The sequence below is a fragment of the Plectropomus leopardus genome, chromosome 7, assembly GCF_026936395.1.
Source record: "Plectropomus leopardus strain MGB_pleo_1.0 chromosome 7, ASM2693639v1, whole genome shotgun sequence".
Taxonomy (NCBI): domain Eukaryota; kingdom Metazoa; phylum Chordata; class Actinopteri; order Perciformes; family Serranidae; genus Plectropomus; species Plectropomus leopardus.
Genome location: NC_142182.1, coordinates 22,436,326 through 22,451,337, shown reverse-complemented (window position 1 = coordinate 22,451,337; position 15,012 = coordinate 22,436,326). Strand labels below are relative to the sequence as shown.

Genomic DNA, 15,012 nt, shown 5'->3' with positions numbered 1-15,012 from the left:
ACTGCTCTCCCATGAAAGCACAACAATCTGCCATTGAGGTGAAAGTCCTGTCTCTCATAGATGGCTGCATGAATGCACAATGACCAACCACACATGTATGGCCACAGAGAGAGAGAGAGAGAGAGAGAGAGAGAGAGAGAGAGCGAGAGAGAGAGAGAGAGAGAGAGAGAGAGAGAGAGAGAGAGAGAGAGAGAGAGAGAGAGAGAGAGAGAGAGAGAGAGAGAGAGAGAGAGAGAGAGAGCGAGAGAGAGAGAGAGAGACTCAGGGTCGTCTGCAGTGATCTCTGGGTTCACAGATATACAATAGGCACTCTGGCTCCCACACTACGCTGCTATATACAATAGGCTGCCACAGTCGTAAGACAATTCACAGCTGGGTGACACGAAAAGTCAACATGAGGTTACTGCTTTAACAATCTGCACAACTCAAAGAAATTGAGTTAATTTCCCCTGTTACACTTGCTTTTTATGTACAAAACAATAGAGACATGGTGCAAAAAATTAACTTCTGAGTAAAAAATGTTAAAAGTATTAACAATAAAGGAAAAAATACAAACATCTTATAAAAATGAATTCCATGAATTCAAATATCAGTCCTGTTCTCTCACATTTTAACAAGAAAGAAAGAAAAGAAAAAAAACCCAAACAAAAATAGATGACAACTAAAGAGAAACAAACTGAGATCTCACTGTGCTATTTCAAATATAGAGTGTAGAAGTACAGCAGAGTTATATGTGAATTTATGCATTTACACATACAATGTACACTACTGGGAAGCTGTTGAAAGATATAAAAATAAAAAAATAAAGCCCTTTAAGTTTATTTAGCATAATTGCTGTTTTTATTTCAAAAGTGAAATGCTCTTAATTGAAGCCAGTAAATAATAGATATTTTAGTTTAGTGCATACAGTTTTATAAGACACTTGTTTCTGTAGGTTAAAACAAAAATGTCTGAGTTGTGTGTAAATGTGAAGGTTTGGGGAGGATGTGTATCCTCTGAGGAAAAGGGAGAAGCAGAGGAGGATGCTGAGGTCGACAACTCGTTTATTTTCTACAAAAGTGAGGAAAAGACACACTCTGTTAATATATTTTGTCAATTTAGTGTTCACAATTTCCCAGATTACCACTGAATTTCTAGAGAGCGCTTCTGTAAGAATGTTTCAGCACTATTTTTGTTCACTCTCAATTCCTCTTTAGAGCTTGCATTTCTCTCTTTGAATAGTTATTTAAAAGCATTTTTTAAACTTGACAAAGTTAATACATTCACCACTATTCACCCATTCACCCTAACCCACTATAAACTGTAGGCCACAGTTCGCTTGTTGGCCTTCAAACTAAAACAAGAAGAGTGTATTTCAGACAGTGCTAAGGTCTAAGGTCTTCAAATGTTTTTGCTGTCTTTATTTCTGTCACATACGTTTCCCAGGAATTTAAGGGTAAAAACATGTTAACAGAAAACAGAGAATGTGCTTATAACAGGTGCTTCTGACTACTGGAAATATGTTACCTTTTTTGTTTCCTTTTGTCCAGGCTCTGGAGGAGGCAGCAGCTAATGCAGCAGAAGAAGAACGAAGGCGACTTCAGACCCAGACTGAACTCCAGGACCGCTATAGGACGGACCTAGAGAGAGAGAAAATGGTACATTACTCCTCGTCATTTTCCACTGAATTATTACATCAGACCAAAGTGGTGGAGCAACTTAAATACAACTTCTTCTTTTTGAAATAATATAGGCTGTTTATCATTAGTTAATTACAATAGTTGAATTGATTATTTATCTACTGGTATCAGGTTAAATTGAATGTAAACAAGGTACGAGGGAGAACAACATGAAGTAAACTTCAAGTTAAGACACTGCAGCTCAGAGTGGAACTCGATAGTAAAGGAGCTACTTTAAGTTGTGTTGATGTCTTCACTACACATTGAATAATACAGTTTGTGGTGAGGAAGTTCCCATGTAGCTTAATATTGACACGCTTTGCTGTTTGATTGTAACGAGAAACACGCACCAGCAAGAAGGCATCTATATTGCACCTGACTGCCTTTGGTGATAACATCTTGACATGCTCAGTACACAGCGTGGATGTGGTGTACCAGCGCAAGATATTCATCTTACATCAGCGACGATATGGCTTGTTTTTAAGAGGAAGTAACTTTAGTGTGATTTGGTTATTTTTACACACCAAATCTAACTCTGACAGGGTAAAATAGACTTTGTATTAACTCCCAAACATCCTTAAATTATTAACATCCTTAACATTTTTTCTTGATAGAATACTGAAACAATAAATCGATTATCAAAATTATTGATAAAGTTTGTATTAATCTCTGTGATAATTAATAAACACCTTAGCAGAAAATGTAAAGAAAAATTTCAAGTGATTAATCATCACATGCAAGTGGACTTTTGTACATAATGTGTGTACTTTACACCCACTATCACAGCTTTTATTCACTTTTAGGGTAAGATGTAAGTACTGATGTATTCCTTTAGGTATACTTATTAAATAAGCTGAGCTCTCACAGTCAGTATATTTGACTCAGGCATTTATTTTGCACACTACATGCACTGACATACATGCAGTATGCGGCGCACACACACCACAATTGCATATGCATTATTGCACCTGGACTACCAGATCTGCACTTACTTGATAACTGCTGTTTCCTTTTTTTTATGTAATGACAATAAAGATTCTCAAACAGTTCAACAGGACTGTTGATATTGACCTCCAGATGAAGTATTTACCTGTATTTTACCTGGATGGACAGGTACGGCAGCAGATGGAGGAGCAGGTGGCCCAGAAGTCCACTGAGCTGGAGCAGTACCTGCAGCGTGTTCGGGAGCTGGAAGACATGTACCGTCAACTGGAAGATGCTCTGGAGGACGAGAGGCGGGCCAGACAGGACGAGGAGGCCGTCAGGAGGCTGCAGGCACGGTCAGTTAAAAAAAGAGAAATTTATCATCACATAGATCTATTGGAGAGGTGGCTGTACACAAATGTATTCAGTAACATAGGAAAAAGTCCATATACATTAGGGTTATATGAGCACAATCAAATTAGTATCTGTACAGATGAAAAAAGTCTTTATCTCTACTTAGAGCACAGAGCCGCAGCTTGAGAAAAGTCAATCAGAGTAGCTGTTTTCTATTGTTTGATTTCCAGAAACCATCACGATAATAATATAAAAAAGTAGCTAATGTCAATGCCTATAGACATGCTATATCTAAAGAACCGAAAACAGAATCTAAACCACATCACAAAAGACAGATCACTGCTCTACTCTTAATTATTTTAATAAATGTGACCACAAGACAGTGCCTCCAGGATGTCTCGGGCTGTTTTTGTGATTGTCGTGGCCTGAAATACCTAATTTTACGACAGCTTTTAAGAAAAAATTGCAAGACAAGTTGCGATATTTTCTGGCATATTTTTTAGCATAAGAGTTTGAATTTTTTAAGTTACCCTTACATAGGATCACATCATGATATAATGCTTGTTCACAGCCACTACTGGCATAAAATAAAACAAATATGTAGTATAAGTCAGAGTCAGTCAGCTTAAAAGATGTTAGTGATGCCACAACTATTGTTTTACACCCTATAGAAAACAAACACTGTTTACTGAATTGTGGCTTAATTCTCCCCTTTTGTTGTGCTCCAAAAAAACAGACTGGGACATTATCAGTAAGAGCCAGGGCTGCAGGTGGTTTTCACTTAATTTTACTTAACACTTCCACAAGTTGACAAATTACCACGTGTACTAACAGCATGGGAAACAATACAGACAAAGAAACGCACCATTTCACACAGTTTGTTGAGGGTGAATATAAATAGGAATGGTAATATGCCAGTCCTTAAAAGCTGTGAGAATACTGATGAATATCCACCACCTGCTGCTGTTTGCATATTACCTGATAGACATCCAGCATCATAACCTGCCTGACTGTAAGGCGTATGCATCAATAACAAACATTTTCAGACTAACATCTGTTAAGTTATATTGAGATATCAGAGCGATACACTTAATAACAACATAACCAGTCAGTATGACCACTAAAAGATGCAATGCGTCATCCAGCTGGCAGCTCTAAAGTTTGTTAGTGCACAAGCATGAACAAAAACACACATACTTGATGTAATGATCTAACTGTGGTTAGATGAATATCTTTGTTTTTGGCGGATGTGTCAAGCTGCTTATTACTTTCTGTTATCAATTAGTCAAAGTTGTCCATCTCAGATATTAGACTGCTTATTTTTGCTACATATTAACTGCCTGGTTGCTCCTTAGAAATGAAACCATCGGTCAACCGCCACACGTTCTGAGTCTGCTCCTCTTTTTTCACATGCAGCCAGACATTCAACTTCTACTTCCCTCTCTCCACCACATTTCCTCCCTCGTCTTTCCTTCCTCTCTGCTGACATTTACTTTCCACCTCGAGTTTGACTAACCAGTAGTGAGCCTGTCAGCACCACTGTGCTAACCGCGGTACTTAGATTAATACACTTTGTTAAAAAGACAGCTTTCAGTACATTATCATTGAGTAATGAAGGCCATATACTGGACGCTGTCATCCAAACAGTGACTTGTGCATTGAGATGTAGCAAATAGTTTAGAAATATATCTTTCCCAGTGAGATAGTCATCGTCATAAAAGCCATCTTGAACTTTTTTACATTTTGTCAGCACCATCACTGTAGTGTATGTGTGTAAGGTGCTATGTGCTAATATGCTCACCCCATTGTTAATTCCATTCATATTTGATTTGAAATTAATGCAGTCAAACCCCAAACAAAATTACATGTTTATTTACAGCAGTGGCCTTACATTTTGGTTCATTAAAATCATTTTAGCCGTCTTTATATAAAGTGCATTTGATAATGATTATAAATAATGCAATCAACATTAATCCTGAGTTATATTTTCTTGAACCATAAACTTAAAAACACAGTCTGTGCTTGCACTTCAGCACCACCTGCTGACACACTGACATGCCACAACCACCTCTATTTACCATAAATAGCTTAATTTTATTTCTTAAATGAACACACATTTGTCCCATCCTCTTACGCAGAATTCACTTACACGTTAGGGTTTACATTATTTTATACATGCCTAACTTTAAATGTCTTTAGACTGTAAGAGTTTGGTTTCAAACACTGTTGAAATGTACATACAGTATCTATTGATAGTGGGAAATGTTGGAATTTTATAACAGCTCACTATATCTTTAACAAGAAATCAAAAATGTTTCTAAAAGTGAAAAAATTAGGAAAAAGGACGTATGCATGCATGCTGCTCAGTTTCAGATATGCCTCAGAAAGTATTTTATTTTACACTCTAATGCATGGACTCAGACCAGCTGGAAATGAGAAGCCTGTGTACAGAATTATTATACTCACCCTGGTTAATGTCTGTGTGGAGCAGGTTACTGGAGGAGGAGGCTGCGAAGAGGGCAGAGTTGGAGGAGTTCCACCTGCAGCAGCAGCGCGCCATCTCAGAGACGGAGGCTGAGAAAAAGGAGCTGGAGAAGGAACGTCTGGCCAAGGAGAGTGCCCTGCAGTCAGCAATGAAACAGTTGGAGCAGCTGGAGCAGGAGAGGCAGGGGGCACTGGAGCAGTACCAGGTCAGCTGAGAGCAGTCACAGTGGTGGTAGTGGGGGGACTAACAGTGGCTAAGTGCACAAGGATCGTGTGATTTTTTTCCTAAACCAATTTATAGTAAACTTTATAATTCACAGTATGTCCCAGTAGAAACCAGCAGGAATACAAAAATTGGAGTGAAGCTCGACATAACTCTTTTCATTAGGGATTCAGTGTCAGGTGAAAGAAAGACACTGTGCGCCTGCAGCTGACGCCTGACAGTTTCAGCATCAGGTGAGGGAGAGAGACACCTTGCAACCCTATAGCGTTAGGTGAGGGATAACCGGGTGTGCCTCTGACTGCTTGACAGTAGTTGCTACACTTTATAGGCCTAGTCTGAATAGCTAAAAAACTTAAACTGTTACAAAAATATAAATTAATCTGCTAAATTATGTTGTGTGTCTGAAATGAAAAGTGTCCTCACTATGGAAGGTGATAAAATGTTCATGCTCTAAGCTGCAGGGGACTAAAGCGCTTGTCACAGTTTTTATTATCCTGGACAAATTCTACTACTAAGTTCTACTACAACTACTCATAATGACCTGACAACGCCCTGTTACACAGAAGCAGAGCATACTAACTCCAACAAATTTTATTTTAGATGTATACTTTTTTTTTCAAAACAAATGACATTCCTCTAACAAAAAAAACAAACAAACAAAAAAAATCTGAATCCCTAAATTGAAAACCCAATTAACAAAAAGCCAAAAATGTGTCTCCAGTCCTGGTAATTTCACTAGTCATGGATGACATACAGCTCTAATAAACAACAATGTGTTCTAACGCCGTATACCTGTTGTGAAAGTAGTGACACATATCCGCAGGAGGTTCCCATCACTGCTGTTCCAAAGGATTTTTTAGTGTAAATATTAAATAACTTAGGACTTTATCTGTTCACATTTACAAACAAAGTTGTAGTAAAGTAGTTGTTGTTAGTAAAGTAGTACCTTTCTTTACAACATGGTGTCACTATATGACTGCTGGATGGGAGGCAGCTATTTAGACAAGAGGGTAAAATAATGCTAATAACTTAATACATGTTATTTGTTAATGCAGTCCTCCAAAAAGTGTTGTTTTTAAGTCTTGATTAAGGTTTCCAAAATGTTGTTTGGAACCCTCCTTGTTTTTTATTACCTGTTAATAACTGTTTTGTCTCTGTGTTTTTTTGTGTATCCCAGACGGTGATAAAGAAGCTGGAGGACGCAACCAACAACACCAAGTCCTGGAAGCACAAGGTGGCTGAACATGAGGGCATGTTACGGCTCATTCAACCAGGTAACAGCAAAACTAACCACTGCCTGTCTAACTGCTCTATATATATGTACACACACAAATACATATTTGGGTAAAGTTAACCACCATGATATTTTTTTGCACTGTGCAGCTGAGTGCTACATGCAGAGTGCAAAAGGTGTCACTGTTTTTTTTGGTGACACACTTTTAGGGTTTCAGAGCACCACATATGCCTGAATTGTTTCTCCCCAAAGCTACAAACTTCTGCTATGAATTAATTTTAATGGCACCTTCTTCCTTCTAATTTCCCAACAGAGTTCATTAGAAAAATGAGTCAAGGAGAAGCAACTTGGCTCATTGTAAACCTGAGACTCTCTTGTCATATTCTCCCAGCCAACTATGTACAGTCTGCTCCCCCCTTCAAAGACGATTACAGCCAAACAGAAATGTGAAAAAGGCTCGAGGGAGAAAACATAACAATGAGATATATAAATTCCTCAGATACTTTTGGCTAGAGGCTTCATATTAAGAATGTTGTTTACTACAAAATGAAATGATGACTTCAGTCGACAAAATATTCATATCACTCCAAAATCTTTTGGTGAAAGAAGAATTAAGATTTTAGTTTCAGTTAAAGAGGCTAATGTGCAGTTTAAGATCACAATAAAGATTAAAAATTAACTGAATAATTAAAGAATTAATAAATGACTTAACATTGACTGAGATAATAGTCCTAATGATTAACAGTTGGATTTTTTTTAAGGATGGAAGTAACCAGAGCATTTTGGATTTTTGGAAAAAAATCAGAAGTAGGTCTCAAATTAAAATTGAATTGATTGATATGTTAAAAGAAAAAAGAAGCGTGAATCTCCCAAAACAAGCACATATGTACAGACATTTTGGCTAAAATCAGCTGTAAGCAACAAGTCAAAAACATGTGTTTTTGTTTAAGAGAGGGCCATGATTACTAGAGAGCAGCACAGATGAGCCGGGCTCTTTGTCCAAACCCTAAAGCCTTGTTCAGAGAAATCACCTGTCTGTTAACCCAGGTTTTCTGCTTCAGGCTCAAAGTGCTTTCCCATAAAACAAGTTAAATGATGCATTCAGCGCATTATTTGACACTTAAAAATGGTTGATAGTGTGCAGCTTACTTCTGACTTTAAGATTTTTTAGAAAAGCATTGCATAGAAAGTAACACTGTCGCTTTAGATAAGGCGAGAGAGGAATGATAATTGTGTGAATGCACAAGTTAATAAAGACCATCTATTTAGGCTATTTTATAGCTGTTATTTCTAATGTGGCAGCTGCACATTCTGCAGCTTTTAAACTTTAAACTTGATGCAGGGGCTTTAAACAAGAAATATATTTAGGTCTGATGCTGGCCTTTAGCCTCAGAAGATGATGTATAAATCCCTTAAGTTTTTGGACAAATCAAAGTGAAATAAATTTTACTGACTGAATATTATCTGTGATAAATACCAATAGAATAATCTATCATCTGTAATATGCCAGCAGTGTAAAACGAACTTCTGCAAATCAGAAGCATATAAGCATTATGCAAAGTGGTAAAGTTATGGTATGATTTGAAGGAATTAAAGCCTACTGCATTTCATTTGCAAGTTACGTCATCCAAATAACAAACTACAGTGAACTGTTGTTTGAGTTGCTGATCTAGATCAACCTTAACCAGTTTGTGTTGTTGTGTCACTTTAATTGTTGTGATGTCTGATTTTCGTGAATAGAAACTAACCTTTAAAACATCTAACTAACCACTGGAGGCAAACCAACATCAACTGTAGGTAACAGACCAACTATGGATGAGAACCTAACCCCACTTCAAAAAAATATGAATTATCCCTTTTACCCACTATTAAAATTTCAAACAGGACTAAATTGCTTTGACTTGTTGTTTACAGTTTATTTCGGTGACACATAACTGCACATAGGGTGGAATAATTAAAGGTTATAGTTCACCTTGAATAAAATAATCCCACCTTTACGGTGATTACTCTCGATGTTTTCTCCTCCAGGCTCCAAGGGACAGCAGATGATCACCAACTGGGGTCCAGCCGCCTTTTCTGATGCAGAGCTCAGTCTGAGGCAGAAGAAATGGCAAGAGATGAAGAACCAGACGACCCAGGCCCAGTAAATACGTAAGACATAAACCTTAATAAACATGTCTTCAACTCAGAGGAGACAGCGAGAAAGGACTGCTGGGACATAATATCTTTGATGCAACATATCTAAGTAGTGACTGGTAAGAGTTTGGTCTGGTAACTGGATTTTCAGTGTCCAAAAAAGGGCATTTTATGATTAGGGACTACCATAGATTAAAAGGAGCAAAAGAGAAGTCTAATTATCATTTAAGAGAATTAAGTTCATTAATTCTAACAGGGATGCAACAGAAATACTGAGTAAAGACATGATAATAGTAGGAAAAATGATGGAATAATAGCTTTGTTGTCAGATGTAATGATTAACCTGTCAGTTAACTGGTCTTGTAAAACTGAGCAGCTAAAACATAGAATGGTATGGTGTGTTTAAAGTCCAATTAGGGAGTTTTATTTCAAAAATGGTGTGCAGGACGAAAAATGTATTATGGAAGTAAAAGAGCACAGTAAAATTAGGTCATTGGGGCGGCCTCTAGCTCACCTGCTAGAGCGTGCGCCCTTATGGTGAGGCATTTGCAGCGGCCCGGGTTCGATTCTGGTATGTGGCCCTTTCCTGCAAGTCATTCCCTCTCTCTCTCCCACATTTCCTGTCATTCTACAGCTGCCCTGTCAATAAAGGGTAAAATCCCCCCCCAAAAAAAAATTTAGTCATTGACACACCACACATAAAGTATAAATCAGTCATTTGTGCTTCTGAGCAGGCCGTCTAAAAATGTTTCCATAATATAAGATTGATCCCACATTTACCCAGTGCTTATGAAACACCAGTCTTAGCATAACTACGTGCTGAAACTGGATGCATTTATAAACACAAATTTATCTACATCTGTGCTCCTGTAGGACCAGCAGTCACGCATTATTGAAACTATCGGTCTCTTTTAAACGACTGTGATGGTACTTCACCTTCTATTAACAGCAGACACTGTCAATTATGTAAGAGCTGACCAAAGCTAAAATTACGGCTCAGAGCGTACTCTGGGCACAGACAAAGCAGCAGAACATCAGGCGGAGGTAATGAAAAACTTACTCATAGCTCTGGGTCTAAAAGTTTTCTTGCATTCGCCTATGCAGCAGCTGCCTCTCTTGCCCACGATCCATCCTGCTACTCAAACTGCCATGGAAGAAAAAAAAAAAAAAAGAACTCTGAGTTCAGCCTGCGATGCATTTATGGATCTGCAAAAATGTCACAATTTCGAGAGGGCACTGAGAATGATACATTGAAAAAAAATGTAAAAAGAGACGAGATTTACCAAAAAAAAAACAAAAAACAATCGATTAACCCCTGAGAACACTTTTGATCGGTTACGCCTGTCGGTCTTTGGGCTCATTTTGCTACTCTTTCCTTTACTGCACTACATACCAACCAGGTGGTGGGAACTATTTACCTAGTGGCATCACTCATTTGGCATTTACTGGTAATAACACCTTGCTGACCCAACTGCTTTGCTATGGAAACATTATGTCTCGGTGAGTAAGCGGATAAACATTGATCTGAAAAACCCCCTTTAGCATTGTTGTTTGTTATGTTAACATTGTTGGCAGTGTCAGCACAGCTCCTGGTGCTAACATAGTTAACAATGCTTAAGGGGGTGCAGCTCAAAATGAGGCAGCTTATTCACCATGGCTACCTGAAGGGGAGACAAGAGAGTGGCTCCCATATTTCTGCATTAACACTGTAATGTAATCTCCAATTGAGCGGCACCACTAGCTAGCTCTCACCCCACCCAAGTGGTGCGCAGCGCAGAGCGGCCAAGGCTAATCTCGGCCAGCCAGTGGAGACCGGAGGATTGTCAGTGTGCACTATGCAGCTGGTCGGCTGTCTGTCAGCGAAGCCCATAGAAAATAAAATCAAAGGCAAAACATTTACAAAAAATAAAATAAAGTTTCACCACCTCTGAATGGATAACACTTTGAAATGTGGAGCTAAAGCTCATTGAATAAAAAGGCCTCTTCTATTTCACTTTGCCCTAATTTATGTCTATAAAATGCACTACTTTTAACCAGAGTCTGACGTGTCCAACGTAAATCACTTGAGAATGTTTTAGGGTCACTTGTTACGAAGTTAAGCGATGCTGAACTGCATCAGTGAAGTTGTGATATAGATAAAAAGGCATGACCTACTGAAACTGCTACAAACCCTGCTCTGTTTCTCGTGTCCATTTTCCTCTCAAGTCTTTGGGACCATTTTTACATGGAAATAAGGGATTTTTGTACATATTTTAAGAATTGTTTCTGTTTTTGTTTTCCTACTAAAGTTATGCTGCATTAGGGCAGCATCAGTAGCAGCTGAGGATGACGTATTTAATGTAAAGTCAATAATGTTTAACAAAGTTGTCTTCTTAAAGAACAGCCTGAATTTAAATACCATGTACAATTCACTAAAACATTTTCTCATTATCATCAAAGTGCTTTTTCCTCCAGTTTGTCTGACCTAGATTTATATCTGTCTAATGTACTGCCTTTAAACATTTCCTGCTTGTAAACACTGTCAGAAATAGGGCATTGAGCCAAAGTCTCAGTCTGATCAAGAATGCTAACTGCACAACAGTTTTACTGTGTTGTTGTCGTACTGTAACCATCAGTGCCTTTGATACTCTCATGCGTGAACACTGTGCTTTCTATTTTATGTTTTTATATATATATGTGTAAAAAGCAGAAGACTGAACTATTGAATAAAACAAATCTTAAATAATTGGCTTTACTGCACTGACTGTATTTTGTCTTTTAATATTTACTATTCACAGGCAAAACACTACAGCAGATATTTAAAACAATGCACATACAGCACTACACAACCATGATCGGCTAAAGCACAAATCCACAACCAGCTGCACTTTTGCCTTGACATCATATGTTCACCAGAGGGCGCCACAACGTCACACACCACACCAGAATACAGCTGAAAGTTAGGCATTTGTGATGGCAAATAGATACAGATACATGTGGAGCCACACTCACTGTTAAACTTTAATAAGTGTGTTAACTGTAGCTCATCTGGGGACAGAACACTTAACGGAGAAATGGTGACTTAATTTCCATGACTTCACTGTCTAGACCTCCAATTTTCCAAAATAAAGCTGATCATTGTCTTCTGTCTGGCTATGTACAATACAGACAATATCACCAGGATCATTTGCTGTTCTTTAACAATAACTATATTGAACTAAACTGTCATCCTGTTTTTGTAACGACTGGTTGATAAGGGACTTATAGAGTAATTCAAGATCTGGGTCACGCAGGGAATTTTAATAAAAACTGAGAGGGGAAAAAATAACAATAGCAGGTAGACACTGTCACTGTTAATAATTAGGCAAAAACCTGTGTTCAATGCTGTCATTTATCATAAGAATTTTGGGGGTAATTTCCATTTACACCTATGGATTACATCTGGGTGAGAATTCAATATCATCAAACACCTACTTTCCATTTAATCATATTGTTACGATTACAGACAGGTAGTGTTTGAAATGTTGTAATACTAGTGCTGACACAATGCCCAGGTTTTAGTATCAACAACAAAATTGCTAAATGATTTCTTAGAATTTCTTAGAAAAGAATTTCTCTGGATAAATTGGTTCAAATCAGAAACTATGTGGTGAATGATTATGTAAACAAGATTAGTCAGCCCATCCGGGATGTTGCGATCACAACAACTTTAGAGTGGTTTTGTGGACATGTTGCATTGATTTTAAATGAATTTAATCGTGCATGGCCTGATTAGCGTGAAACGATTTGTAAGTTAATTACTGACAGTTTATCAGCAACTGATTGATGAATTATTTAAATGATTCAATATGCAAAAAACACCACGCTAGTTTTAGCTTCTTAAATGTAAGGATTTGAATATCTTTTTATGTGATATGAAGACTGAGACAATGGTGATGGCCACTTTTTATTGTTTAGACAATTATTAGTAAAAAGACTTGTGAGGATAATACGGTAATCAAATAATTGTTTTCACAATTCACAAGATAACAATATATAACCATACAATGTTAGCGTTTTAATGTTGTCTAAATTGATGTTTTGTATTCATATTGTCAAGACCTAGCTGACCATGATCTGGATCAAAATAATAAAACTGTATTGTTTTGCTCACTGCTCTGAGTACCAACTAGGACGTGACCTGCATCAGGTACCTTTGACTGTAAGTTACATGAAGGATAAACATCTGCCTTTGATGAACTAAGTGGCTACATTATCAGAGCACACTGCGAAGGTGCTCCATACAGGTGAAGTCAAACTGGGAATTAACTAGAGGCTCTGTTTCACAGAGACCTGACTGTCATGCAGTGCTTCACTGTGGTCAATCTACAGCAACTTTTCCTTCCCTTCAAGCAAACTGACAACGAGCGTCTAATCCTGACGAGATTCAATATGCCTAAATATCCGACACTGCCAGAATAGAAAAACAAGACTTGTAAAATCTGCGCTTTTAGATAAGCCCCCCCTCGAAAGATCCCCAACTAAGTTAATTCACTCCATCCTCTCTCTGTATCGTGCAACAGTCGTTAATTTGTGTGAGACGGGACAGACCAAACAAACACACACACACAATGCATTCCCAAAAATCTGCAGTCCAGATGCGCTCGGCACATACCGCAGCTGCACTAACATTGCTTTATACAACAAGATGGCCTGTCATTAACGCCAAGTACCGCGCCGGATGCGCTCTGTCAAACGCCCCCCACCCCTCCTCCCATCCCTTCACAACCCCCCATCACCCCCAGCAGCGTCTGTATCCCATCATCCCTCTCTCTTTTAAACATCCTCGCACTCATCGGCCTGAGGTTATGAGGCTTGTGGCACGCGTGCTGCATTCCTTGGAGGTGATGCGAAACAGAAATGCATTAAATTCCCGATCTGGAATCCATCGCAGGGGGTGTATGTGAGTGTGTGCAAATGTGTGTGTGTGTGTGTGTGTGTGTGTGTGTGTGTGTGTGTGTGTGCGTGTGTGTGTGTGTGTGAGAGAGAGAGAGAAGGGCAGTGGGGGGATTAGGTTGGAAAATAAGGATAAGGCGGGGTTAAGGGGTCTCACTGCCCCCTTGAGTACCAGAGCATCTGAGATACAAAGAGTCTGAAGACGTCTGAGGAATTCAGAATATATAGGGTTCGAAAGTTTTAGGAATTCTGGGTATTTACAGCGAATGGGGTTCTCGGGAGCCCCGGGGCCTGTGGAGGTTTACGGAGCAGAGGGGTACTCTTGGGACAGTAAAATAAAACGCCTGCAGAACATTTACCTTCCTTCACAGTATCGCATATGACAATTCATGGACCCCAGGGGTGTGATATGGCCGTATTAAGAGTTCAGGGAAGCATCTGGCGAGAGAGTCGACAAAAATAGCATATCACTGCATCTTCACATTATAGATCTCTACGGATGATTAAAAGGTCCCCGGAGGATTCCTGTAAGGGTCAACGACGCAAACAGATGTCCTCCCTCCTCCTCATAAAAATGAAAAACACCAAAAGTGGGTCCAGAGAGTGAGAAATTAACAGCAGCATTCCTCTTCACACCCGAGCGATGACTATTACTGTAAAAGAGCGGCTCTGCCTCGCTGGTGGAATTTCAGCTTCAACCTTATTTCACCTGCATGTCATCCTCCTCATCCACCAGCACATGTTTCTCCGCATCGCCCTCCTGACATTTCACAACATCACATTAGAGCTGGATTTGTGTAATGTGGGACTTACACCAATGACTGAAGGTTTTAGTTTAGAGATTTCGTGAGGTTCAAGGGTGCAAGGAGACGGAATTTGGGACAAAGGATCTGGCTCCAATCAGCGCATCTGACTGAGGTTGACTCTGCACCCACAGGAAGGCCGGGCCCGAGGCCACAGCAGGGAAATCAAACCCATCTTTCTCAATTGTTCATTCCAGATATAAATATCTTTTGACAATGCAAAGAGCCATGCTAAAGGTGAGCCGTGTGCCACTCTGACCTCCCATTTGTATTTTTACCCTC

General features: G+C 38.9%; 1 protein-coding gene across 1 annotated transcript in view; it reads left to right on the top strand.

Annotated features, from left to right (window-relative positions):
- The window catches only part of swap70b (switching B cell complex subunit SWAP70b), a 39,722-nt gene extending 27,984 nt beyond the window's left edge, over positions 1 to 11,738 (top strand). The window contains exons 8-12 of the mRNA XM_042495800.2: positions 1,530 to 1,637; positions 2,772 to 2,938; positions 5,428 to 5,626; positions 6,821 to 6,917; positions 8,906 to 11,738. Of these exons, the coding sequence (XP_042351734.1) occupies positions 1,530 to 1,637; positions 2,772 to 2,938; positions 5,428 to 5,626; positions 6,821 to 6,917; positions 8,906 to 9,024 (690 nt within the window). The 3' untranslated portion in view covers positions 9,025 to 11,738. The remainder of the gene's footprint in view (positions 1 to 1,529; positions 1,638 to 2,771; positions 2,939 to 5,427; positions 5,627 to 6,820; positions 6,918 to 8,905) is intronic.
- Positions 11,739 to 15,012: the final 3,274 nt, after the last annotated feature.